Source organism: Rattus rattus, chromosome 5, assembly GCF_011064425.1.
Source record: "Rattus rattus isolate New Zealand chromosome 5, Rrattus_CSIRO_v1, whole genome shotgun sequence".
Lineage (NCBI taxonomy): Eukaryota > Metazoa > Chordata > Mammalia > Rodentia > Muridae > Rattus > Rattus rattus.
The window spans coordinates 151,906,878-151,931,511 of NC_046158.1; the positions used below are offsets into that span (position 1 = coordinate 151,906,878).

The 24,634-nt window shown below is 45.0% G+C and overlaps 1 protein-coding gene across 4 annotated transcripts in view; it reads right to left on the reverse strand.

Moving 5' to 3' along the window:
• Positions 1–24,289, reverse strand: part of Ncoa3 (nuclear receptor coactivator 3) — a 41,264-nt gene extending 16,975 nt beyond the window's left edge. For 2 of the 4 annotated variants that reach the window (XM_032904780.1, XM_032904778.1), the window contains exons 1-12: positions 23,688–24,287; positions 10,802–10,906; positions 10,448–10,620; positions 9,874–9,974; positions 8,057–8,231; positions 6,799–6,984; positions 6,587–6,685; positions 5,741–5,881; positions 5,349–5,496; positions 3,601–3,977; positions 2,617–3,485; positions 1,272–1,401 (exon numbers count right to left, since the gene is read on the reverse strand). In XM_032904780.1, the coding sequence (XP_032760671.1) occupies positions 1,272–1,401; positions 2,617–3,485; positions 3,601–3,977; positions 5,349–5,496; positions 5,741–5,881; positions 6,587–6,685; positions 6,799–6,984; positions 8,057–8,231; positions 9,874–9,974; positions 10,448–10,620; positions 10,802–10,887 (2,485 nt within the window). In that variant the 5' untranslated portion in view covers positions 10,888–10,906; positions 23,688–24,287. Of the gene's footprint in view, positions 1–1,271; positions 1,414–2,616; positions 3,486–3,600; positions 3,978–5,348; positions 5,497–5,740; positions 5,882–6,586; positions 6,686–6,798; positions 6,985–8,056; positions 8,232–9,873; positions 9,975–10,447; positions 10,621–10,801; positions 10,907–23,687 lie in introns of all 4 variants that reach the window. The other 2 variants (XM_032904776.1, XM_032904777.1) reach the window with 2 other exon arrangements.
• Between the last annotated feature and the right edge of the window lie 345 nt (positions 24,290–24,634).

The window sequence follows — 24,634 nt, forward strand, 5'->3', positions numbered from 1 at the left end:
CATGAAGTATATTCCCTACTTACAACCTTACAATAAAAAATAAAATGTTAAGCTGCCTTCCAATCAAACAGGAAATAAATTCAAAGCTTCTTCCCAACCTTTGACTAATCTGAAGAGTCAGTTTGGGAAACAGTGCAACTAAAAGTAATGAGACCCTGTTGCCAAAAAAAAGGAAAAAGGGCAACAGTAACTTCTAGGTGTGCTGGCCATGTCTTAGTCCCAGCACTCAGAAGGCAGAGGCGGATGAATCTCTGTGGTTTCAAGGCCAGGGTTATCCCTTCTCAAAGAGAGAACGGGAAGGAGGAGGGTCTGATGTAAAGAAGAAACAAAGGAGGGGGAGAGAGAACGGAGAACAGAAGTAAGCAGCATGAGACAACTGTAAATTATTCTTTTTTTACTTAACACAACAACATGCCCTTGATAGAACACTGAGTTCACATCCTTTAACAGGGAAGGAAGGGTTCGAGTAAAAACCAAACAGAAAGAAGTACCTCTCAGGGTTAAATGACACGTGTTTAATCCAACTGTCCATGATGGAAAAAGTCTACTCCCAAGGCTCAGGTATGGATTCTCTAAGTCTCACAGTTACTGGTACATTAATTAGAAGGGAACCTGAGAGGGGACCAGTCAGCTAGCAGCCAAGACACCTGCTGCCAATCTGACAGACTAAGTCCCACCCACTCCAGGACCCACATGGGAGGGGAGAGCCACTTCAGGTTGTCCTTTGACTGTCCCGTGCTGTAGCACATGCATGCATGCACACACATACACACACAAAAATAAATTAAATGTAATTTTTAAAAAGGAAAAGTTGGGTCTGGAGAGATGGCTCAGTGGTTAAGAGCACTGACTGCTCTTCCAGAGGTCCTGAGTTCAAATCCCAGCAACCACATGGTGGCTCACAACCATCTGTAATGGGATCTGATGCCCTCTTCTGGTGTGTCTGAAGATAGTGACAGTGTACTTATTTAGAATAAATAAATCTTGAAAATTTTAAAAGAAGAAAAGCTTTAAGAAGGAGGAGAAAAATAACTAACACAGACAATGTCAGTGGGTGCAGGGAACCAGAAGGGAGAGTGTGCGTCTGAAGTTGCAAGCTCTGCTGCGTCCAGGTCTTGGTGTAAGCGGACATGCAGCTGTGCTGAGAGAGCTTGTGACACGAGTCTGCATCCGACATGGAGCTCGGTGGCTAAGTCTCCTCACAGAGACTATGTCTCAAACTCCCACCCAACCTCACCCCTCAAAAGAGAAAAGCTCTGGTCCTTCCTTACCCAGAGAACTTGGTCCTGCAAACATCTGCTGTTTGGCCCCTGGGTGACTGCCATTTGTAGGACTGTTGTAGAAGTCAGAACTAGTCAAATCTCCAAGAATAGCATCTAGGTTATCCAGGTCTCCCGATACCTGAAAGTGAACCTTTTCAAATTATTCTACATGTAACACCAGATGCAACTATCAAGCCATCAGCAAAAGAAGCACTAAACAGGCGCCAATAAAACACAACAGTGGTGTAGGGTGTGGTGGTGCGCACTCTGAGTTCCAGGACAGCTAGAGACAGACAGACAGTAAGACTCTCTCTCTCCCTCTCCAAAGGAAACATATCAACAACAAAGCAGACAAACACAGAACCCCAGCAGTAAACCCGAAGCCATGACCTGAGATAACAATGCCCCGGCAAAGGCTGCTGTCCTGTGACCTCCCCCATCTCCACCTCAGCTGTCGGTTTAGCCGCTATGATAAGTCTCGGACTCTGCTGGCCCGAGCAGCACCCTTTGCTCTGCCACTATTTCCCACGACAGGTGGCTAGGATTCATCCTTAGCTGGCAGAAACCTCCATCTGTGTGTAACTTTTCTGAAAATGTACTGGTAAGTGGTGTTTGACAAGGCGTCCACAGGCGCACAGAGAGGGACCCTGCCAACAGATATGGTGAAGGGAGGCCTGTGGCCTATGAAACACTCGTCTGTCTTTCTCATTCTCCCTAGAACAGTGCTTACTCGGGGTTAGCAAGATGCTTTTGCAGACTGTGTTCGTATGCACGAACTTCCGCACTTTAGTGGGGAAATGATGCTGCTAAATTCAAACTTTTCTTCCTTTTCTTTTTTGCTCCCCCACCCACCCCTCAAACTTTTCTTAATAACCACCTACCACGTCATTAACAACCTAATCTGATCATTCCAACATAACCACTTCCATGAAAATACTTCAGACTGACCGCTAAAAACTTACATAGGGCCAGTAAGATGCTTGCTGAGCAAACCTGATACCGCCAGTTCAACCTCCAGCCCACAATGGAAGGCATGCATGCACACCCCCTCACACACATGAACACTTTTTAACACCCCCCCCCACACACACACACATTCTCTCCTCCCTCCCCTCACACACACAACTAAACTCTCAAACACACACTCTCTCACATATGCACAGCAACCATAGTGAATGAAACCTCAAGGTTATCCTTTAATTTAAGACCACCAGTCTATAATGTCGTTATAGCCAACTGTAATTGTTATAAACAACTGTTTAACAATTGATAATGTTGTTACACACTGCAAGTGTAGGGTTTGTGACACTAAACTGCACAAACAAATGACAGGCTGGAACAGAGAGTGCCTCACCTCCTCACTTGCTTCTGTCTTAATTTTCGGGTCTTTCTCTTGGCCGGAGCTGGGATTGGTGGAGCAGCTGCACTGACTCAGTTTACTGTCCCCTCCGTCCGCTTGGGGCTGCAGCTCTTTGGCAAGCACATCACTGGGGTCGTCCCTGTCCAGCAGGTATCTAAGAAGGGCATTATTCTCCTTCTTCTTAGGACTCAGCTGCTCCTGCCTGACACTCCCTTCTCCACAGGAAGCAGTACTGCTAGTGTCTTTCCCAGTGGCTTCTGCAGTGATCTTGGCGACCTCCGCTGGTGAGTTGCCATTTTGCAGCAACTTGTGCAAAATCCGGTGTTTCTCTTGCAACAGAGACCCATGCACATTGGAGGTGGAAGACACTGCTCCTGATGTCGAGGACGACACTCCAGAGGGGCTGGTGACACTAATGGAAGAGTCTTTGCAATTTGAATCCAGGGGAGAGTTGGTCAAGGAGGAGTGGCCTCGGTCATCCGAGGAGCATGTGAGTAACTGCAGCAGTTTCTTGTGGCCTTTGCTTTCCAGGGGTCCCCTGGGAGTCTCTGACGCCTCCCCACTGCTCTCCTTGTTTTCTTTGTCACTGGGGTGATCCCTGCTGTTTGATGGACACACTGAACTCTCCACTGGGTTCTGTTCACAGTATAAGCCTAGGGGGCTCTTAGAATCCTGACTGCTCGCTTTACTTGGCTGGTTTATATTCATATTGGGAGAGTTATCCAATTTGGGGCCTGGTGAAGACAGAGTAGATAAAAGAGAGGTTCCCACACCTTCGCTGATGGCTTGCAAGGCACTGAGGGAGCTGCTAGAAAAGCTGTGGCTCCCTGTGTTGCCAGAAGAGCCCATGGGCGAGTGCACACCTGCACATGAACAGAGACCAGGAGAGACTGTCAGATACGCTAAGACAACACAACCTCTGAGCTCCGACTACATACAACGGACAGGGGTGCGGAAACAAAACGGAACTGTGGATACCTGCAGCAGGAGAGAACTGGTGTGAGGCCATCTTTGGGCTCCCACGATTACGAGGAGAAATCATGATGTTCTGCTGGTTGGGGCCAAGACCAGGACTGCCGTGTGGGGGACTGCTCATGTTGAGCCCATAGCTGTTGCTCTGGTAGGAAGATGGCGACTGTAGGCTTTGTCCTGGGGTCAGCGAGGCTACACTACTAGAAGCCCCATACCTAGCTCCACCCATCTGCCCTGTGTTGCTGGGGTCTGCCACACTGTAGGTCCGGCTGCCCAGCATCTGCACACTCTGACTTGGAGACAGGCTCATGCCACACCCTGCTGCAGGAGGCCGGATGCCTTGTCCTACAGGATTCGGGTTTGGTCTACATCCATTCTGTTCTCTGCAAGCAAACACACACACGTTCTACTTTAAAACTGCAGCACTGCATAGAGGGAGGTGTAGGGGAAGGAAGAGAGGAGAGAGCTGCCTAGGAGCACACACTAGGCATCACTCCAACACCAGGTGGAGAACCCCATGTAGGTGCTAATCACCAAGTCAACCCAGCAATACTTTGACTTCTTTTTAATTTATAGATTTAATTTAATTGGTATTTTGTCTATCTGTCTGTCTGTTCACCATATGTCTGCGGCAGAGCTCCCCTGGAACTAGAGTTGTAGATGGCGGAGTCACCTTATGGGTGCTAGGAATCAGACCCTCTGCAAGAACAGCTGTTCTTCGTAACGGAGCCATTTCTATGGCCCCTACTTTTCCTGTTTTTATATAGTACTGGGATTCGGAGTCTCCCACGTGCTAAGCCAGCTCTCTAATATTGAGCTATATTCCAAAGCCCATTGGTTATTTTGAAACAAGGTCTCATCTCACAAAATTACTGGGGCTGGCCTTGAATTCGTGAACTCAGATGGGCCCAGAGCTTGAGATCCTGCTGCCTCAGCCTCCCGTGTAGCTAGAATAACAGGTCACACCACCAGATCTAAATTATGGGATTTGTTTGTTTTGGTTTGTTTGTGATTTTTTTTGTTTGGCTTTTGTTTGTTGTTTGCTTGTTTTGAGATGGGTCTCATGTAGCCTATGGTAGCTTTGAAGTCACTATGAAGCCAAAGATTTTCTTGCCTCTATACAGGAGTCCACTACTGTCCCCAGTTTATCCTGTGCTAGGAACTGAACCTGGGGCATCATGCAAGGAAGGCTGCCTTTTACCAGCTGAGCTGCATCCCCAACAGCTTTAAATGAACCAGAAGATCTAAATGAGTGACATCAGTGCTGAGCGGCTCTGACAGCCATGTGATCTGGAGCCTCCAAGGTCTCATTACAATAGCTGACCTACCTGGGGCTTAGCCTGGAAGCATGGGCCAACTCCAACAATCATGAATGAACCTCTCCCTATGCAGTTTGCTTACCATTGATAACATCGGCAGTAACACCTTTTAGTACCTAGTACTTACATTTACATTTTACTTTTTATTCGAAACCCAGTCCCTAGAAGCAATGTAATTATAACACTAGAAATGGAAGGTAACAAGGTACCCACTACCCTCCCAACATACCACCAACCTCACCTTCATCCCCCACACACACACCCAGGCCTTACCCAGGAAGCAGTTATTTACTGGAAAAGTAGAAATAAAACATTAAAGAAAACATACTCTTAAGAACTTAAATTTACTTCATGGAATCCAACAGCTTCCCCCCCTTCTCTCCCTGCCCATCAACAGCAAAGCATCCTGGGACAAGGGTGCTTTAGCGTCATCACCTCTGAAGGAAGTGGGTCGAGACGAAGCCATGACGATCATTCGTTACAGGATTGCGGAAGAGTTTGCTCTTTGTCTGAGCACTCACAATAGTTCCATCAGCCAATGAGAATCGATACACTGGGGTCTCTGCATGGCCATGAATGTAAGCTATTGGGGAGAAGCACACCGTTACTAGTGTCTGAGACTAGACGGATGCATACAGAAACAGACCACACTTCAAGTACAAAAGCGTGTTATTCAGTGACACACACAAAGTATACAACAGCTCTGCTCAGACCATTCCCTCTCCCACAACCCCAAACAGCAGAACAAGGGCTGACCACACAGTGCGTGCCCTACAGTACCGTCAACATCAGCACCAAAACCAACTCCAAATGCCTGCCTTCCTCACCTTCCTGATAGTGACGCTTCTGGGACCATGACTGTCCGTCATTCAGACTGAAGAACCTCTGGATACACCTTCGGATTGTGTCTTCGAAGCCAGGCCTCATGGAAGATCTAAGTGAGTTTGTATCTATATTGACAACCTTCCCTATTAAAGATAAAAACAGAAGATTCTAGCCCTGCCCGGAGAGCCTGCTGCTGCTTAGCTGATCAGCACTGACATGGGGTGGACAGTCTCAGCTCTGCTTTCTGCTTTCTGTCCTAACACAGCTGGAGGCTGCTCTAAGTCTGCATGTCCTGCTGTGGGACAAAAAAAAGTGCACTGTCTCCAACTAGTCGTAAGCAGAGCTGCTTGTAGGAAGCCTGCCACTGCGCGGGATGTGTCTTTTATAAGGCCAGGTGCCTAAAGGAAGTTTATTTAGCTACACTTAATGTTACTTAGAGGAAAAATTAAGACTGCTAAATCAGAGACACAGAAAGTGAGAGCAAGCAAGCCTCAAGAAGAGGCTGCTTCTGACCGATCAAATAACAATAATGTATATGTCACGGGGCTGTGGAGAGCCAAGTTCATTCTGAGCACACAGGAGGAAAACTAGGGAAAGTGGCATAAACTTGTAATCTCAGAGCTGACAGGGCAGAGAAAGAGGACCCCGGGTTGGGCTGAAAAACAGATCTCAGCACGTAAAGGTGCTTGCTGCTGACCCCTGTTCCTTGCTTGGAGCCACAGGTAGAAGAGTGACCTGTGACAAGTGCACACACATGAACTCACAGAAACATCAGTGCACACTCATGCACACAAAGAACCAGAGGAATAGGAACAGTTTCCAAGTGGAGGCACACTGGCTGGTCTTACCTGAAAGGTCGTGCCTGGTTATAAAGCTCTCAGGACTGGATGGGAACGGCCGTTCTGTAGTCACACGGCGAGCCACACAGATCATACAGCACTGCAAGTCTACAAGTGAAGGTCACCAGGTCAGATTACAAAGACTTAGCTGTGACTAACATCACCAGGCACACAGCATCAGTAAAAGGGGTTAGGACAGGCACAGTGGACCTGACTCTCACCTTCCCCTTCTTCCAGCATAGCGCGAGGCTGAGACAGGGCGAAGCACTGCATTGTTTCATATCTCTGGCGAGTTTCAGGACTGGCATTCGTGTCTTCCAAAATATCATGTGTTTTCATCAGCATACGACAATTAAATGTATGGCTTTTTTGTCTCTGGTTCTCATTCGTCCAAGAAACTCCATTAACTTTGGAAAACAAGTTGAAATTATTCTTTATAAGCCAGGTAAAACTCAGCAAAAACTATCAAAGAATTCAAGCTGGGGCTGGCTCTTGCTCTTGCTCTTGCAGAGGACCTGGCTTCAGTTACCAGGACCCACATGGTGGCACAGTCACCTATAACTCCAGTTCCAAGGAATCTAAGGCACTCTGCTGACCTTGGGCACACAAGTGATGCACATGCATACATTTGAGCAAAACATTCATCATATACAAGAAATCTTTAAAAATTCAAGCTAGAATTTTGGAATGGCTGGAAGGGTGGCTCACTGGTTAAGAGCACTTAGCTGCTCTTCCCGAGGCCAGAGTTTGGTTCTGAACACCCATATTAGGCAGCTCATAAGCATCTTCAACTCCAGCTCCAGATAATCTACTGTCCCCTTCCGGCCCCCATGACCCCGGAGTAACACATTCACATGGACACGTACATACAATCTTGAAGAACCCACGCTATACGGTGAGTGTGGCAGGGCAATGTGCTGGCCCAGCCACTAAAAGGGCCAAAAATGAGGGCTGGAGAGCATCCTGGGCAATACATGAGACCTTACATAGAAACAGAAGAACAGTGGCCAGTATCTTTTCTTACCACACAACTCCCATGCGGTGACACCTACATAGAACATTGATATGGCAACACCAAGGCATCTGAGTGAGCTCAGCCTCACCACGAGTCCCACTGAACATTTGGCCCCCATGGAAAACGTTTGAGTCCACTGAGGTCAAACTGAAAATGTTCCTGGCAATCACTTAGTAAGTCTCATTTTCTGGTGTCCTAAAAAGCACATTCAATCTCTTAAGAAATAACTAGGAAAAAAATTAAATGTATTTAGAAAACATTTCTATGCATCCCTGTAGCCAGGTATGGCAGCACACATCTGTAATCCCAGCACACGAGACAAGACAAAAGGAGAATCATTGAATCATAGATTCGAAGTTAGCCTGGAGCACACAGTAGGGCCATAGATTCAAAGCTAGCCTGGAGCACACAGTAGGACCCTGCCTTCCTCTCAAACAAAATACAAAAAAAAAAAAAGAGCGCACCTGTGGATTTTGGTACGTGTTTAAGAAAGTCCTTCCGGTCCTGCTCATGTAAGATGCTGTAGACACTTGTGTTAACCAGGTCCTCCTGCTTGTACTGCAGATACTGTGTGACATTTTCTGACACGAATACAATGTTTCCATCTCGGTTCACCACAAACAGAAAGCCATCCAGTGCCTGCAGTGGGATGTATTAATACTATTATGAAAACCATATCCATCCCCAAAAACATTAAACCCTTTCCCCCGTTTTTGCCAGGGTTTGAGTTAGGGTTCAGGTTAGGGTCATACTTGCAAATAGAGCATTTAAAGGGTCAAAAGTATTAAGAGGACCCAATCCAATATAACTGGTGTCCTTATAAGGACAGATTAAAAATACACCAGGGAGGCATGCTCAGGGAAAAGGCCATATTAAGACACAGTAGCAAGAAAGAGCTACTCAGGAGAAACAAGCCTGCCAACAGCCTGATCTTGGACTCCAGTCTTCAAAACTGAAGAAAGAGGTTTCAGTTGTCTGAGTCACCTACTCTGTGACATTCCGTCACTGCAGCCTTAGCAGAGGAAGACTACTACTGCCTTGTTTATAAGGAAAATTTGAGGAGGGGTGGAGGGGTGGGGACACTAGCCCAACAATTAAAGTTAACTTAGCCAACCATCGGTTCTATTAACATTAACATGATCATTTCAGGGCATGAAAAGAAAAAGAAAAAGGGCAAGTAGGGAATGACATATCATACAGCTTTAACCCCAACATTTAGGAAGTAGAAGCAGGAATTGAGGTTACCCTAAGCTATACTGCAAGTTCAAAGACAGCCTGGGCTAACACTACAATGTCTCCGAGGGGGATTGGCAGGGAGAAGCCTGTATGTTTTGTGACCTTGTCTCAAAAGACAACAAAGAAAAGAAAAAAAATTAAAAATCATTCTTAGTGCTCCCCCAATTTTCCACCTGATCTCAAGTTAAGCTATAGGAATTACCATCTGTTCCTGAACAAGAGCTTTAAAATGAATGAACACAAAGTAGTTGAAATGACTCACTGAAAGAAAGACCAGTTGTCAAGTAAACTTGCTGAAGCGCTCGCCGGCCTGAAGTAGACACTGCGCCATGGTTAATCAGCTCTTCTCAAGGCAATTACTTTGAAAACATGCACATGTTTAATGTTTGAAATTGCCTCACAAGCTGGGGTGCAGCTCTGTCACAGAGCACATGCCTAGCATGCATGAGGCCCTGGCCTTCCCTCCCCAGCACCGTGAATAAATTCTCCAAGAATACAGAGCTGAGGGTGGAGAATGTCGCTTTGTGGTAGCATGCTTGCCTGCTACAGTCACCTAGCCTGTGTGACGCCCTGCGTTAACCTTGAAGTACGACAAAGGAAACACAAACTGGTGTGTGGTGTATGTGCAAGCCATCATGGGAAAATTCCTAGAAGGATCTGAACTGAATACACTAAGTAGCGCCTCTGGCTGTCACTGACCCATGAGGTTATGAGCTGCTCTATTCCAAAGACCTTCTTTGCTTCTGTGCACATGTGTTGAATTTTCATATTGTACACAGTGCATGTACAGTATTATATATAGTGTCAGGTGGGTGTTTTATGATTGCTATGATACTGAACTCTGCTCCATGAGGGTAAAAACCATTTCTTCATTTCTAATCCCCACCATGTAAATGCACGCATACATACGCACGCATACACACACACACACACACACACACACACACACACACACACACACACACACACACACGCCCCATATATAAACCACATGGTAAAACAGCCAAAGCACAAGAAGCTTTGGACATACAGCCCTCACCCCTACCTGTAGTAAAAGCGGTCCTAAAGAGTCTTTATCAATGACTCCCTGCCCTGTAGAAGACACATCAGCTTTCTGAACATCATCGTCACTGGAAATAGTTTTCCCTGAAGAGACAAAAGGAAGGCATCGCGTTGAGCAGCACTACCTCAGCCCTTACACACACACACACACACACACACACACACACACACACAGAGAGAGAGAGAGAGAGAGAGAGAAAAGAGAGAGAGAGAGAGTATATGCACATAACCATGCAGAACACTCACTGGCTGGTAAGAGAATGCCACCACAACTGAGAAATATTAAACCTCATGGTTCCCAGGAAGGCAGAAGACACCCGGCTCCCTTTGTGCTCACGTGCTAATCCTTAGGCCCCAGCTTCCCTCCCACCCGCACTCTGCATGCTGAGGAACACCAGTCTTCTGCCCATCCTGTTGTTTCTTAAAAACCAAAGCTAGTCAACTCATGGGATCTTACCCAGCATGAGTGAGGCCCCGCTCAATCTCCTTGATCCAAAATGGGAAGGAGGGTATTTCGTACATATCAGAAGTCCAACACTTGGGTGTTTTTGTCTTACCTTGTTCTTTTATTTGGCGTATCTGTCTCACTGTCTCCTTTAAAATGGCACATTTGTCTGGTTTGACGTTGAAGTTGTCAATGTCACTAAGATTTGCAGATATCAGCTCGGCCAGTTCCTCTATGTACTTGCTCTCCTGCTCCCGTCTCCACTTTTCACCACTATAGACAAGACTGGAAGATGGAGAAAAGAAAGCCACCACTCACACCTCTCAAGAAAGCTCTGAGCAGATCTGCCCCTATTACACGTCAGTTTCATGTGGAAATAAACTAAACCAGAACCATCTTCCAGTAGCCGCTGGCCCTGAGAAACGTCAACCCCCTCTTGCATCTGGAAATGGAGACAGCCACCTACCCTTGTCCTGGAGCGTCACAGGGCAATTTGCGTTTCCGAGACTCAGTGGCCAGTGGATCCAAGGAGCTTTCACCCAGTCCACTCATCCTGACCACAGCTCAGCGGCTACGAGAGAAGAGGTGGCGAGATTGAAGCACTAAACCATGCATTTTCGATGAAGATGTCACATGGTAGAACGGCTGTATCCTGTGGTCCTTAGGTGTTTCTGTTAGGAATGAGTGTGTTTGCACAAGCTCAGAGCTCAGGTGAACTGTGACTATGCTGGGTGTGGTGGTGCAAGCCTCTAACCCCCCAGAAGGCTGTCAGGAACAGTAAGTATCCTGGGTAAGCCTGGGCCTGTGTCCACATCACAGACTATCAGGACTTCAATCTCAAAACAATTCTGAATTTTATTCATATCCAAGTAGAACACAGATAAAAGTTGCCCACTGACTTGGTAAGAACTCTTCAAGTAGTGAGCCCAGGCTAAGTTACAAGATTTATTTTTACTTTCTGTGTATGAGCTTTGCCTACATGTATATACAACTGTATACACATATGTACCATGTGTACGTGGTGCTCCCAAAAGCCACAAAAGGCTGTCAATCCCGTGGAGCCAGACCTAAGATGCAGTTAGGACCCACGGTGCAGGCCTGATGGGGACAGAGCTCGTCCTCCAGTCCCCAAACTCTTTCTCTAGGTAGCACTTCTGTCCACTGGATCATTCCTCTTCCACTGTTAAGTCCAAATTAGCCTAGACTATCTAAACTACCTAAAAACTACCCTGTGCTCTACGTAAAGCACAGCTGCAAAACCAGATACACTCTACACGATGGGGGCCCTAAGCCACACCTCGGCCATTATTTACATACTGACTTTCGGGAAATTACAGATCTTGGTAAGTTCCAAACACTAAGACGATAAGTACAAGGTCTTTTTGAGCTTATAATGTAAGGGCTCTATTGAGCCTCTTTTACTAAGGCTTTCGTGTGCAGTAAACTCTTGCTTGAAAATGACAATCACTGTCTAAAGAATCCCAAATCTCCAATGGGGCATCTAGTCACTCAGCCAGCCAGTCTGCAGGCGTGCCACTAGGTGGCATAATACCACAAAGGCCAGTTTAAAAAGAAACCCACACAATCAAACTTGAACTGTATGGGTCATGTTTGTTTTAAGACAGGGCCTCACTGCCCAGACTGGCCCGGAACCCATAGTTGTGGCTGGCCCTGAGTTCCAATCCTCCTGCCTCTGCTTCATACACGCACTCTGTCATATCTGTGGTCACACACACCTTTGAACCCTCTAGAGTGTCAGACTATAGCATCATGTAGACAGACACAGTGGTGAACAGTCAAGGGTGGTTCTCTCAAAGACAGAACTACAGCCATGATTATTTTAAAGCCGAGCAACGCTGAGCACTTCCACACCTATTGACTTAACTCATTCCAGAACTCTACACAGTATCTTCTTGCCCTTGGGTTACTGAGCTCAAGCTGCACACCCACGTGCAGAACGGGGATGAAGAGCAGTTCTTGGTTTGATCTACACTCTCCAAAACAGGTCTGACTGTGCTGTGAAATACAGACCAGTGCACCGCACACAGGGAGTTCATAAATGCCACCACCAACAGCACAGAATGGCAGTCAGAACACCATTGCTTGCTATCAAATCTAATCTGTTTCTGTGTCACTCAGAAGGACCGTCTATGACAACGTTCAAAATGAACAAGAAGCTGAGAGACTATGTGGACAGACACAAACACTCCCTGCCTTTGTGTAGGTCACAGCCAAGCTCGCCAAGCATACAGCAGGAAATGAGCATGAGTGGAGTGGTGCCAACTTAATGTAGATGAATACCTCAAAGACTGACAGTGGCTCCCTCAAAAAACATTAAGATGTCAGCATACGGCTTAACATTAACCAACTTCCTTTCTTTGTTTTCTCGGGGTTCAGATAGTAGAAAAGGCTTGCAAACTAGCCTGAAGCACAAGGACACACTTGACCAAAAGGAAGAAACAGTGAGAGGGCTCAGAGGGCAGGCAGAGGAGCCTGCCTCTGTTCTTGGCCACCAGAGATCTATCCTGGGACCCAGGAGCTGAAGGAAAGAACACATGTTTTCTGTACTCCATTTGTAGACTGAGGCACTTGTGCACACACAGGCACACAAACGTTTAAAAAAGATTAAATGAAAAATCTCATTGTTAGTGTTCTGTTTGAGCAAGTTATTTTAAGGCCTGAGAAAAACCTTATCGTACCAAAATGAGAGTAGGGGGATTACCCAATGATAAGGTAGCAGAGACTGGTTAAGTCTTTCCCTTTCCCAGGTTAGTTAGGCAGGGAGAGGAGTGGATAACAGAGCAGCATCGCATTGAACTTCTCACAGCACCGGGTGATGATCCATGATGACTCCCACCTCACACACACACATGTGATTAGTTCTGTTTACAGATAGGGAAGTGGTTAAACAGCTTGCCACTTGTATCCTAACTAGATCTAGAATGGAAGAAACTATAACATACTCTATAACCAACCAAACCATCATCAAAACAAAGTTCATGCCATAAGTCACACAACCTCGAACCAGGTAACAAAGTTTCTCGGCTTCTCAGTAAAAACATAAATAGTTGTGCCACCTGCTGGCCGGGGGCGTGAGGTAAGGGTGTGGGAGTTAGGGGTTACCTCCGCAGGCATTGTGCCTCCCCTTACCCAGTACTCCCCACGACACTGCCTGAACCGTGCTCTGCCAGGTCTAAGACCACCCTGACTTCCACATGACTGTTTCTCTGAATAATCTTCGTCTCAAAGAGGTGCATTTTCAAACGGCATGCTCTGGTTTCCTGCAGTTACAGTCAGACCTGAACCCCATCAAGGAACGCCCATGCTGCGCCCTGAAAAGCATGACCCGACTTCACTGTGCTACAGAGCTTTGCATGTGTGACTTTTCAGTGAGTGCCAAGCACTGGGTAAAGCTGACCTTTCAAATTAGATATATTTACTGTCAAATAGATAATATTCCGTTATACAGTCTTTTTGTTTGTTGGTTTGTTTTTCCCCGAAACAAGGTTTCTCTGTATAGCCCTGTAGACTAGGGTAGTCTTGAACTCACAGAAATCTGCCTGCCACCACAGCCTGGTTCAGATTTTAAAATCTACACTCATTCATAGCATCAATCATTCATCAGAGAAGACATCAGTAATGAAAGGGTACTTATGGTACCAGGATCAAATTCACCAACATTATGTTTAAAGGTAAAAGCCCAAATTTTATCATTGATCATCAGTGGTAGTTTAGCTAGGCTCACTTCCAAAAAACACTGTCTGCCAAATGTACACACTTGAAAACCATAGATTGTCAGTCACTGTTTCAATTTTAAAAATAGTATTTTGAGGCTAGAGAGATGGCTCAGCAGTTAAGAGTACTGTCTGCTCTTCCAGAGGTCCCTCAATCCCCAGCACCCACACGGTGGGCTCGCAGCCATCTGTATTGGCATCGGATGGGCATACATGTAGTCAGAACACTCACGTATATAAAATAGATGATAAATAAATAAATCTTAAAGAACTTCTGATGACTCAAAATCGAAAATAGTATTTCAAGCCTGGAATGGTGGTGTGTACCTTTAATCCCAGCACCTGGGAAGCAGAGGCAGGCAATCTCTAGAGTTTAAGGCCAGCCTGCTCTATAAAGTCCCATGACAGCTCTATAAAGTTTTAGACAGAAAAACCTTGTCTAAAAATAAATAAATAAATAAAAATTAAAAAAAAAGTATTTTAGGGGCTGGAAACCTGACTTCAATCCCCAAAACTGTATGCAGCTCACAACTCCAATCCCGGGGATCTGACACCCCCTTCTGACCTCCACAAGCACAAGGCACGCACATATGCACAGACATAATGTGTAGGCAGAACACCCATAGAGCAAAAATGAATACATCCTAGTTAAAGGTGTTTCAGGGCTGAGCAGATGGCTTGCCTGAACTCAATACTTCGATCCACATAAAAGCCAGGGGCAGTGATGTACACTTATAATCCACATACCCCCCATGCTGGGGGAGAGGCAGTCACACACACACACACATACACACACACACACACACACACACACACACACACACACACACACACACAGGGAAGACACCTGGGGCTCACTAGCCAGACAGTCTCGCCTAATTAGCTAGCCTCGGACCTATGTAAGGTCAACCTCAAAATTAAAAGTGGGGGGAGGGGCAGGTACTGAAGTGAGATGACAAAGTACCTGGCCACCAAGTCTGATGATTTGAGCTCAACCTCCAGAAATCACAGGGTAGAAGTAGAGGCTGGACTCACAGCCTCCCAGAAATAAGGACAGAAAGTTGTCCTGTGACCCTTACAAATGCCATGGTACCGGCAAGCAACACATTAAATAAAACACTCCTTCAATCTCAGTACTCAGGAGGCAAAGGTGGGCTCATCTATTGTTAGTTCAAGGCCAGCTTGGTCACTATTTCAAGTTCCAGTCCAGGAACAGCTACACAGAAAAACCCTGTCTCAAAAACAATAAAATAAGTAAATGAACAAGTTGTTCCCCACAATGAAGATTGTAGGCTACAATTTAAAACAGTATTTAAACTGAATTAAGAGGGCCAAGAAATTCAAGAAAATAAGACATATAATAAAAATCTTCTAATCAAAGTAGAAATAAATGCCCCGGATTAATAAGAATTGATGCTCAAGGAGGGGTGCACTTGAACATGAGCACACACATAGAAATAGTAAATGTGAATAAAATTATCAATTTTCATAAATCTCAAAGAGTAAGAAGACAGTCACATCACTCAGTGTCTGGTCAGCGCCACAGAAAAGGCCGTTCCCTCACTCAGCAGGCCCATGCACACACTGACCCTCACTACTTATCAGACAAACCAAATAAGGAAGGGGAGAGGAGAACCGCAGCCCCATCTCCGAGTTGACTGCAATACTAGCAGGACCCTCCCACATTTACATCTCTGAATTTCAACTCCATTTCCTAAAAATAGAAATCTAGCATTTTTACAATGTAAAAGTGATTAAAAACCCTGTTTCCAACAGCAAAACTTGGCTCTATGTTTAGCAGACGTGGGCTTTTGCGCCAACAATACTGCCACCTATTAATGTTTTTAAAAAGAGATCTTTGGGGGCTGGGGACTTAGCTCAGTGGTAGAGCGCTTACCTAGGAAGCGCAAGGCCCTGGGTTCGGTCCCCAGCTCCAGCTCCGAAAAAAAGAACCAAAAAAAAAAAAAAAAAAAGAGATCTTTGAAAGCAGAATTCTGGTGTATGATTTAACCCTAGCACCCAGAGGATAGAGGCAGGCAGATCTCTGTGAGTTGTAGGCCAGCCTGATCTACAGCGTGAGCTTGAGTCCAGCAAGGACCACAAAATAAAATCCTCTCAAAACACAAAATAAAACAACAAAAAATCATGTTAATGCTCATAATTGATTTTTTTTAAAACCATGTATGAGTCTCTGGTGTACATGTATGTCTGTGTACTATATGCATGCAGAATCCAAGGAGGGACATTAGTTACAAATGGTTTATATGTATACTGGGAATTTAACCCAGGTCCTTGAGAGGAGTCAGTGCTACTGAGCCATCTTCCCAGACTTTCACAGTTAATTCTTTCAAAAAAATAAAAGCAAGTTGGGCACTTGGAAAGCAAAGGCAGGAGATCTCCGAATTGAGGCTAGCCTGGTTGAGAGAGAGAGAGAGAGAGACAGAGACAGAGACAGAGAGAGAGACAGAGACAGAGAGACAGAGACAGAGACAGAGAGAGAGAGACAGAGACAGAGACAGACAGAGACAGAGAGACAGAGAGAGAACTTGCAACTTGCAGCTCCCTCCTGTAAGAAGAGGACACTGGCCAATAGCCTTATTAAACTGAGAGTATCTTTCACTATACAGCATTCTTCGTAAAACAGTTTCCTTATGAGATGGTTTTCAATAGGCTCAGGATTTTTACATTTCTTTCTTCATAAACCCAGATAAAAACACATGCACACAACTAATTAATTTTAACTTCCGGGGACCTAAGAAGCAAAGCCTGCAGAGTCCTGACGACAACTGCACATCAGTGGTACATGTACATGAACAACTCGGCAGTCAGAGCATGCCCCTGCTCCCGCACAAGCCAGTGTGATCTGCACACCGATGGTCCTAGGAGTCCATGGGTTCTGACATGCAGAGCTTATGCCAACCAGAGAGAGCATTCCTTTCTTTGACAAGCCCACAACACGCTTTATTCTAAACCCCTTTTAATTATCATCACAATCAAATGTTTAAAAGCTAAGAACAAAGTTAAAAATCATTTCAATTCTACTCTTGCCATCCTTCAGATCCTTTCCACAGCTGACCTACAGGGCTCCGGTCCCTAACCCCCTTCTACATTGTGGCACACTTCAGGATATGGAAACTAAAGACAGGCTGGGCTCTCACAGGACATTGTCAGACCACTGTGTGCAGATGTTATGTTTTTACCCCAATGGTCTTAAAACTGACCAAACAAAATTACACAGAAACAAATCAAACATCCCACATCATTCACCTTCAGATGCTTGTGTACTTGCAATGTGTTTAATATACAAGCCCATTAAGGATTTGGTTTCTCACTATTAATGGCAAATGATACATTTAAAGCTTGGAAACATATGTTGAACATGTGTGTACATGAAAAGCTTTAAAAGTTGTTTGAAATGTGAAAATGAGTAAGGTTCCCGTTGCCCTTGATTGCTGTCAGCTGCCATGTGTCCGCCTGATACATAGTAACCCACAAAGCAGAGCCTAAAAAGGGGGATTCCGAATCCACCAGCCATGCACTGATCACACACAGCTACCCAGGTCAGAAGTGTAGGTTTCAATGTTAACTTCCAAATAGCACTGTACCTTAGTTTTTCCTTTTGAGACAGGGTCTGTAGCACGGACTGGCCTGTAGCTGGCTGCGTAGAGCAGCTAACCTCACACAGATGCGTTTGCCTTCACCTCCTCAGTGCTGGGATGAACAGACTTTACAGCCTCACCCAGCCTAACATTCTTTTGGAAATAGACTTAGAAGCAAAGAATTGTAAGAAAGTAATTAAAAGTTTGGCCCCTAAAGGGCACAGCCATTCATGACAGCTGTACGTTATTCATTCTTTAAACTGCTAGCCTGACATTTAGGCCGATCACAGTTAATCTCAAAACTAGGCGCTATCGAGGTATATTCTCACCGACTCGAAGGCTGGTTTTGTATGTTTACTCATTTGGGATATGGGGTGGGTATGTGGGGGTGTGAGCACAAGTAACAATGGTGACTGTATTAAACAAAGATGAACTCCAGGCCAGAGAGATGCACAGGGGCTGAAAGCACCAACTGTCCTTGACCAGGACCTGCGTCTATTTTCCAGCACCCACATGGTGACTCATTCCTTCCAGGGAACCCAACAGACACATAAAGTACACGATACACACATGCAAGCAAAACATTAATAACCATAAAACAGACTTTAAAAAGATGGATTTTACATTCCAGGATTAATGTCACAGTTGAATAAAAAGTTAAAATATGTTGAGTCTGAGAACAATCTGGGCTATTATAGAAAGACCTGTAGCAAAAAAAAAAAAAAAAAAACCCACATGTGAATCCTGAAATATTCATTACCTATTCCAAAAGTGGAGTGGCATACTTAAAGGACACTACCGTAACCACTGGTCTGACTTGAGGAATGAACCTGATTCTCCATACCAAGTGTCTTCTAAAAGCCTCTGTACAGCATGGGACCTATGCTCTGTCAGCCAGGGAAGGGCACCCTTGTAAACTCAGCACTGGAAGCTCAGGCAGGTCTGACCCCAAGCTCGAGAGTTCACTATGAGCTACAGAGCAAGTGCCAGACTAGGCAGGGTGTCACAGTCAGACACCTGTAAGGTGGTACTGATCGAGTAAGCTGTGGTGATTTGGTTTCTTTGGGAGTAAGGGGCTGGTGCACATGCCAACAGTACACGCCATAGTACAACGTTCTACACATTGCTAAGCCAGTATCTCCTGTTTCTGTTCCCACATCTGCCTGCCCCTGGACTCCAGGAAGATTCTCCTGTATCCGCTCCCATGTATGGCATCTGAGTGCTGGGATTACGGCGTATGCCACTGTGCCTGGCTCTTTATGAGTGTATGGCAATGGAACTCAGGTGGTGAGGCCTTTACCCACTGAGCAATCCTTCTGGGCCCAAAAGCTACTTATATTGTAAATATTATACTAAAAATACTGAAACAAAATAATCAATGTATTGATACTCTTGCTTTCCTAAGTTCACTCTATATTCCAAATCTATACATCACTATCAGCAGTCTGCTTCCCGTGAACCATGACCTCCTAGAACTGAAGGTGCTGGGGGTGACGGCTCAGACCTGCAATCCTAACACACAGGAACTCACACAGAATCGCCAAGACCTCTATGCCAACCTGGGCTATATAGTGAGTTATAGGTCATCCTGTACTACAATGTGAAACCCTGTCTCAAAATATTGATAATAGCAAAATAAATAAATTAAAAAGATAAGGAGTTGGAAGGGGCATATTGGGAGCTCTAAGGGGAGTTAGAGCTGTTGAGAATGTATGTGATCAAAAATCACTGATTACATGGATGACATTCTAAAAGAATAAATTTAAAATATTCTTTTTAAAAAGCAGCCATATCATTCCAGGTAAAAATAGCTATATCAAGCTGGAGAGATGGCTCAGTGGTTAAGAGCATCGACTGCTCTTCCAGAGGTCCTGAGTTCAATTCCCAGCAACCACATGGTGGCTCACAACCATCTGTAATGGGATCTGATGCCCTCTTCTGGTGTGTCTGAAGACAATGACAGTGTACTCATATAAATACATCTTTTAAAATAAAAGAGCTGTGTCTTTTCCATTTGTAACAAAACCACTTAACTGGCCCTAAATAGAAGAGTCATCAAAATCACAGTGCAAGTTTGGAACAAGCCTGACTGCAACAATGTTTAAAGGTTTTGAAAAACTAGAGTGAGCTAAGTGGATGGCACATGCCTGCAATCCCTCACACCAGGCAGAAAGAGCAGAAGTTTAAGGTCAGCCCAGCTATATAATTAAGCTGAGGGTCAATGTGAACTAGGAGACCTTGTTGTGTGGCAGTAGGAACCTGAGGTAAAGGCTGAGTGGTACAGCTCCGCAGTAGAGTGCTTGCCCAGTAAAGCCTTGATCCTCAGAACTGGAGGGTTGAACACAAAATATGCTGCAATATCACGGCGATAGAACTTTATGCCAAACCCAGATCTGAATAGAAGTCCTCATGAAGCCATATCAAAAATAAATAAATAAATAAATAAATAAATAGACAAACAAGTTGAGAAAAATTAATCATGCAGAATATAGTTCAATCTTATAAACCATAATAAAATGTAAAAGGCAAGTATGTCGGACCCATCACCATCACCATCACCACCACATCACTGTTATTTTAAAGCTAACCAAGGGGCTGGAGAGACCGCTCAGCAGTTAAAAGCACAGATGCTCTAGCAGAAGACTTCAGTGTTCAAAGTCCCTGGAGGCACCCATATCACAGCTCCTAACTGTAGGCAACTCTAGTTCTAGGAGCTCCTCTAAAGGCAGTGCCTGGCCATGGTGCACAGACATGCACACATAACACCTAGAACATGTTAATTAAATGTCTAAAGATAAACACATATCCAAGAATACATACAATAATATACAGTAACTTGAAATTTTTAACAGGGAAGTGGAAAAACAGCTGTGTCGCATTCAGGGACAGACACAGGGAACAAATAAAGATCTAAAAGTTCAAGTACTAGGTTCAAAAGAATACCTCAAACATACATCAGAGCACACAGCATACAAAACATTGCTTAATTTGGTGCTTTAAATTTTAGAGCGAGTGGTGTGAATAGTTCATGGCATCTGAGTGACGGTGCAGATACATACACTCAGATGTATACATGCCATCCATTACTCCCATTTAATCAGCACAGACAGTGGGCTAGAAGGAAGAGCTCGACTGTGACAGAGCGAAAGCACAATTCACTCCAACCCATCAAAAAAACAGAGAAAATAAGGACTGGACCGGATGCCTAAGCTGTGATATCAAGTCCTTGACTCTTCCTCACAGACTTGTCCTCCACATCAACAAGCCATCTAATGCTGTTCAAGAACTGCCATTAGAACTGACTGGATTTATCTGTCCTGGCTTTCTTTATGGAAGAAAGAATACCAGAGGGATGGGGAGACCACAAATATGACCAAACTACATTGCATTAAATTTTGTTTGTTAACTTGGAGAGGCCGACATCCACAGTAACAACCCTAAGCACACCTACTGAGACTCCATCCCACCCTTCCATGCAGTGCTGGCCCATGCATTTGAACTCAGAGGAGGCAGGCCAGTCTGGTCTACAAGTGTGAGTTCCAGGAATGCTAGGACTACACTGAGAAACCCAATTCATTCTCTCATTCTCTCTCTTCTCTCTCTCTCTCTCTCTCTCTCTCTCTCTCTCTCTCTCTCTCACACACACACACACACACACACACACTTTATCCTATGAAAATAGGAAGTATGGACTTAGCAGGTCATCAATGGCGAATCGAGACTGCACTACTTTGAGCTTGGGGTGATGAGTCTATTAGTTTGGCTTTTGCATATGGCGTCTGTGACCCTGGCTATCCTGGAGCTCATCAGGGAGACCTGGCTGGCCTTGAATTTACAAGTATCCATCTCTCAAATGCTGGGGCCAAAACTATGGCTAAATCACAAAAGAAGGATTATGTATGTATCCTTCCTTATCCCCACAAACATCTTTAAAAAGTTATATTAGCATTCAGCACTGCGGTGTGCACCTGCAATAACAGTGCTCAAAGGGCCGGGGTGAAGAACAGTGGGCTCGGGGCCTATTATCTTCTCCAGCCTGGGCAACATAGTCAGACTCCATTAACTGGTAATCTCACAGCAGTGGTGTGTTCTTATGAGTGGGGGGAAGCAATTAGAAGGAAATACCTACATGAAGAACCAGATAGACCGACCACAACAACGCTCAGCTGGAAAGGACCTGAGATCTGTAAAGTATGCAAACCGATCGTTATGAAAACTTATAGAAAGACCACAGCCCTGGCCTATTCGCTTCTATACTACAAAACTGGCTGTCTGTGCTTTCTAGCTTTCTGCTGAGAGTTATTTTACCTAAGCAAGCAACTGGCAAGATTAAACATCCATACACTCCAAACAAAAAAGCTCGAAAACAGTCGTAAAAACAGTCCAATAGTTTGGCTGTTAGGCAGCATCCTTTATAAGTTTCCCACCAGTGGGCTTGTATTTTAGTAAGGTAGCATGTGATCAAAGCAATTTTTCAAACTAAAATGAGGGACAGGGATAAATGAAGTCTTTACAACCTAGTAGTCAGTAGCCAGTGATAGCTTTTGGTCGCACTGATTCCCTATAGCCAGAACTTCTGACAATATGTACACTTGCATGGAGAAAGAGAACATGATGTACTTAGGTGTCAAAGAACAACTCGGGACATCTCCTCTCACCACGTGGGTCTCAGAAATCAAACTGAGGCAGCAGGTGTCATGACTAGTTGAACTATCTCACAAACCCATCAGGAGAAGTTTTGAGACTAGAATTTTAAGTTCAATGTTATATTTAAAAAGTAACTCACCTACCCACACCGTATTTCTGTATCCACTATATTGTGAGGGTTCATCTTGACTGACGGCTTGGGTGGACAGAGCCACCAGTGCCTAGGGTGGCATAGCCCACTTTTGGGTACATCTGTGAACTCTTCCAGAGCTGGCAAGTGGGCAGCAAATGACAAGGTAAAGACCTATCCTGACTGTAGGTGGCGCCATCCAAAAGGCCAGAGGACCAGGCCAACTGGGAGTAAGGAGTGAGCCTGCACGCAGAGGACAAGCTCTGAATCTGCTCGTTAGTAGAAACATACAGAAAGAAACCAGAAGAGATAGGTTCCTCACTGATTTCAGTGCTGAGGTGTGAAGCATTTCCAGCAGGTGGCAGGAACACTGAGCAGTACCCCAGCTACTGTGCCTTGTGTTTGCTTGGGGTTTTTTGTTTTTAGTTTGGTTATTTTTATTTTATTTATTTATTTATTTATTTATTTATTTATTTATTTATTTATTGCAAACAGAAAAATGAATGCAACAAAATCGTGTAGCAAAATTACAAATGGGTAACAACGGCAGATACCAGAAGCAGCAAGAGGACATGAGTAAATGCAGTGTGAAATCGCCATGCTGTTGACCTATAGAAGGCTAAAATTAGAAACAGAAAGTGGAACAAAAGTAAAAGACAGAAAACTAGCAAGATAGTAAATGTACCCAAGGAGGGTGGGATTCAAACACCTGGATGTCGGAGTTGAGCAAGAACCTGCAGGAGAGTAAGTACAAACTGAACTAACTGGGTAAAGACAACTGCTTTCTGGGCAGCCAGACGGGCTTTCTGTTCTCATTTACTATGCTGATGTACTATTAAAGGTTAGGAACAGGGGTGGAAAATGTCATTTGTCTGCACGAGCAATCAGAAAAATAGCAAACATGGGCTGGAGCTGACTCCAGTTTGCCTGTTAGACAGGGCTCACCTTGTAGCCCTGGCTGGCCTGCCTCTTTGGGGACTAAAGCATGCACCACCATGCCAGGCAGATTCCAATTTTAACCAAAACCTTTAAAATATCCGCAGCGGTAGGCAGGGCAGCTCCCCCCCACCCCCCGCCCACTGTGAATGTGTTTGTCTGTGCGCTGTAGGCATGTGCTTGCTCGGCCTAGGCCCGCTTGCTCAACCACCGTAAGACGCACACTAGCAGAGAGAGCAGAGCCTCCAGGCAGGTCAAGTGGAAAGGAAAATTACAGCGATCGAGTGAAGGAAGCGCAAGAATTACCTGTCGGCCTGGTCAGTGAGGTCAGGTAAGAGCTTAGTTTCACCGATCTCTGGGTCCACTGTTCAGCGATTCTTTTGATCCTGAGGACAAAAGAAGGGGGCAGTTATTGTCTCTTCTTTAAATTAAGCATTTGTATCAGTCCTGCCTAAATTATCCCATCTCTCCCTCGGTGTGAGAAGGCCACCACACACACAGCCTCCTCTGGAGATCAGACTAGATGCCTTTTTTGCCGTATCAATACTTGTGATTTTTCTTAAAAGTTAAACACAGCATTCACAATGTGATCTTCACAGAAAACCGTGGGGTTTATACTGTGCACTACCACTCACTCTGATGCACACTGGAAAGATCAACCCGACCTCACATTTACTAGTCATTTAATTCCTTACAAATGTAAGTTTAGTTCTAGACAAAGCCAATCTGAAAGACATATGAAAGCAACAGCCTTGGCTTGCTTCCCAAAACAACCTTTGAGAAGCTAGTTTTCTGAAGTGACCTTGTGCAAGAAATTTTCAATTAAATGCTTGCTGCATGTCTGCTGCATGCCAGAACTGTGTTGGCACAAGGCAATATAAAGAATTCATGGGGCTGGAGAGATGGCTCAGTGCTTTTCCAGAGGTCCTGAGTTTAATTCCCAGCAACCACATGGTGGCTCACAACCATCTGTAATGAGATCTGATGCCCTCTACTGAAGACAGCTACAGTGTACTTATACATAAATAAATAAATCTTTTAAAAAAAAAAAAAAAAAAAGAATTCATGGACCAGGCACAGTGACCGACACCTTTATTCCTAACACTTGGGAGGCTGAGGATGGTGGATCTCTTTCAGTTAGAGGCCAGCCTAGTCTACAGGGTAAATTGGGGTGCGGGGGGAGGGGGGCGCACGGGAAAGGGGAAGGAAAGGGAAGAGGGGAGGGGAAGGAAAGGAGAAAAATTACAGGAGGT